This window comes from Chionomys nivalis, chromosome 1 (assembly GCF_950005125.1).
Source record: "Chionomys nivalis chromosome 1, mChiNiv1.1, whole genome shotgun sequence".
Taxonomy (NCBI): domain Eukaryota; kingdom Metazoa; phylum Chordata; class Mammalia; order Rodentia; family Cricetidae; genus Chionomys; species Chionomys nivalis.
Genome location: NC_080086.1, coordinates 197,003,491 through 197,005,541, shown reverse-complemented (window position 1 = coordinate 197,005,541; position 2,051 = coordinate 197,003,491). Strand labels below are relative to the sequence as shown.

At 48.3% G+C, this 2,051-nt stretch overlaps 1 protein-coding gene across 1 annotated transcript; it reads left to right on the top strand.

Annotated features, from left to right (window-relative positions):
• Positions 1–373: 373 nt before the first annotated feature.
• On the top strand, positions 374–1,375 carry LOC130874741 (glyceraldehyde-3-phosphate dehydrogenase-like). The gene has a single exon (XM_057770216.1). It carries the CDS (start codon positions 374–376, stop codon positions 1,373–1,375), a length of 1,002 nt encoding a protein of 333 aa, XP_057626199.1.
• Positions 1,376–2,051: the final 676 nt, after the last annotated feature.

The window sequence follows — 2,051 nt, the reverse complement described above, 5'->3', positions numbered from 1 at the left end:
GGTTAATTTAAGATGAAAGAGCTAGTTAGGGATCATGCCTGAACCATTGGCCAAACAGTGCTGTAATTAATACAGTTTTTGTATGATTATTCAGATCTGAGTGGCTGGAAAACAGAAGCACAGTCTCTAATTACACATAAATATATGATCAAACACACCTGTTGAGACTATGATATCTATAGTAGCTGTAGTTTGTCTTTATAATTGTTGGGTTTAGTTTTTGTTGTTGGTGTTGATAAGCAAAAGTGGTGTTTTTCGGCTACTCTGAAGATCTTCCCACAAATTAAAAACAATATCACAGGCTCTCTGCTCCTCCCTGTTCTGGAGTCAGCCGCTTCTTTCCGTGCAGTGCCAGCCTCGTTCCAGAGACACGATGGTGAAGGGCGGAGTGAACGGATTTGGCCGTATTGGACGCCTGGTTACCAGGGCTGCCTTCACTTCTGGCAAAGTGGACGTTGTTACCATTAATGACCCTTCCATCGACCTCAACTACACGGTCTACATGTTCCAGTATGACTCCACCCATGGCAAGTTCAAAGGCACGGTTAAGGCTGCGAACGGGAAACTTGTCATCAAGGGGAAGACCATCACCATTTTCCACGAGCGAGATCCCGCCAACATCAAATGGGGGGAAGCCAGCGCCGAGTATGTTGTGGAATCGATCAGTGTCTTCACCACCATGGAGAAGGCTGGGTCCCCCTTGAAGGGTGGGGTCAAAAGGGTCATCATCTCCTCCCCTTCTGCAGATGCTCCCATGTTTGTGATGGGTGTGAACCATGACAAGTATGACAATTCCCTCAAGATTGTCAGCAACGCTTCCTGCACCACCAACTGCTTAGCCCCCTTGGCCAAGGTCATCCATGACAACTTTGGCATCGTGGAAGGACTCATGACCACAGTCCATGCCATCACGGCCACCCAGAAGACTGTGGATGGCCCCTCTGGGAAGCTGCGGCGAGATGGCCGTGGCGCTGCCCAGAACATCACCCCTGCATCCACTGGCGCTGCCAAGGCTGCGGGCAAAATCATCCCAGAGCTGAACCGGAAGCTCACGGGCACGGCCTTCTGTGTTCCTACCCCCAATGTGTCCGTCGTGGATCTGACATGCCGCCTGGAAAAAGCTGCCAAGTATGACGACATCAAGAAGATGGTGAAGCAGGCATCCGAGGGCCCACTAAAAGGCATCCTGGGCTACACTGAGGACCAGGTTGTCTCCTGTGACTTTAACAGTGACTCCCACTCTTCCACCTTCGATGCTGGGGCTGACATTGCTTTCAATGACAACTTTGTAAAGCTCATTTCCTGGTACGACAATGAATTTGGCTACAGCAACAGAGTGGTGGACCTCATGGCCTACATGGCCTCCAAGGAGTAAGAAGTCCACCCTGGACCACCCATCCCAGCAAGGACACAGCAAGAGAGAGGCCCTCAGCTGCTGAGCATTCCATGTCCTAACTAACCCTTGACACTGAGCGTCTCCCTCACAGTTTCCATCCCAGACCCCCAGAATAGCAGGAGGGGCTTAGGGAGCCCTACTCTCTTGAATACCATCAATACAGTTCACTGTTCCCCTCAAAAAACAATGCCACAAATAATATAACTATTTTGTTAATACATGGACTGTATACAGCTGTTTTGTTTTGGTTCTCATTTTATCAAAAGTTTTTTGCTGTTGTTTGTGCCTGAAGTTGACTCTCCTGCCTATAACAGGTGATAAGGGTTAAAGGGCATATTTCCCTTATTTTTGCCAATCCCATGGCATATGAGGAAGGGGACAGGGAAGCTCTCCTGCTCTCACAACCACAGGCTTGGCTCACCTGTGCCCCTGTGTAGACAGACTTCTTTTTGACTAAGTCTTTGGGTTTCACATCATGCATCCAGATCCCAATCATCTCCATGGCCCCTCACTTCTGCTCCCTGACCTTGTAACCTACCACCTCAAAACAAAATTTAAAAGTAGAATCACAAAAACAAATACCAAAACAAATAAACAAAAGCATTAAAAATAATCTTGCTATGGAAGCTGTGGTGTGGCCCAGTGAGTCACACAG

Excerpts from the sequence above, each read along its gene's own strand:
- LOC130874741 (XM_057770216.1), top strand. The coding sequence starts at position 374 with ATGGTGAAGGGCGGAGTGAACGGATTTGGCCGTATTGGACGCCTGGTT.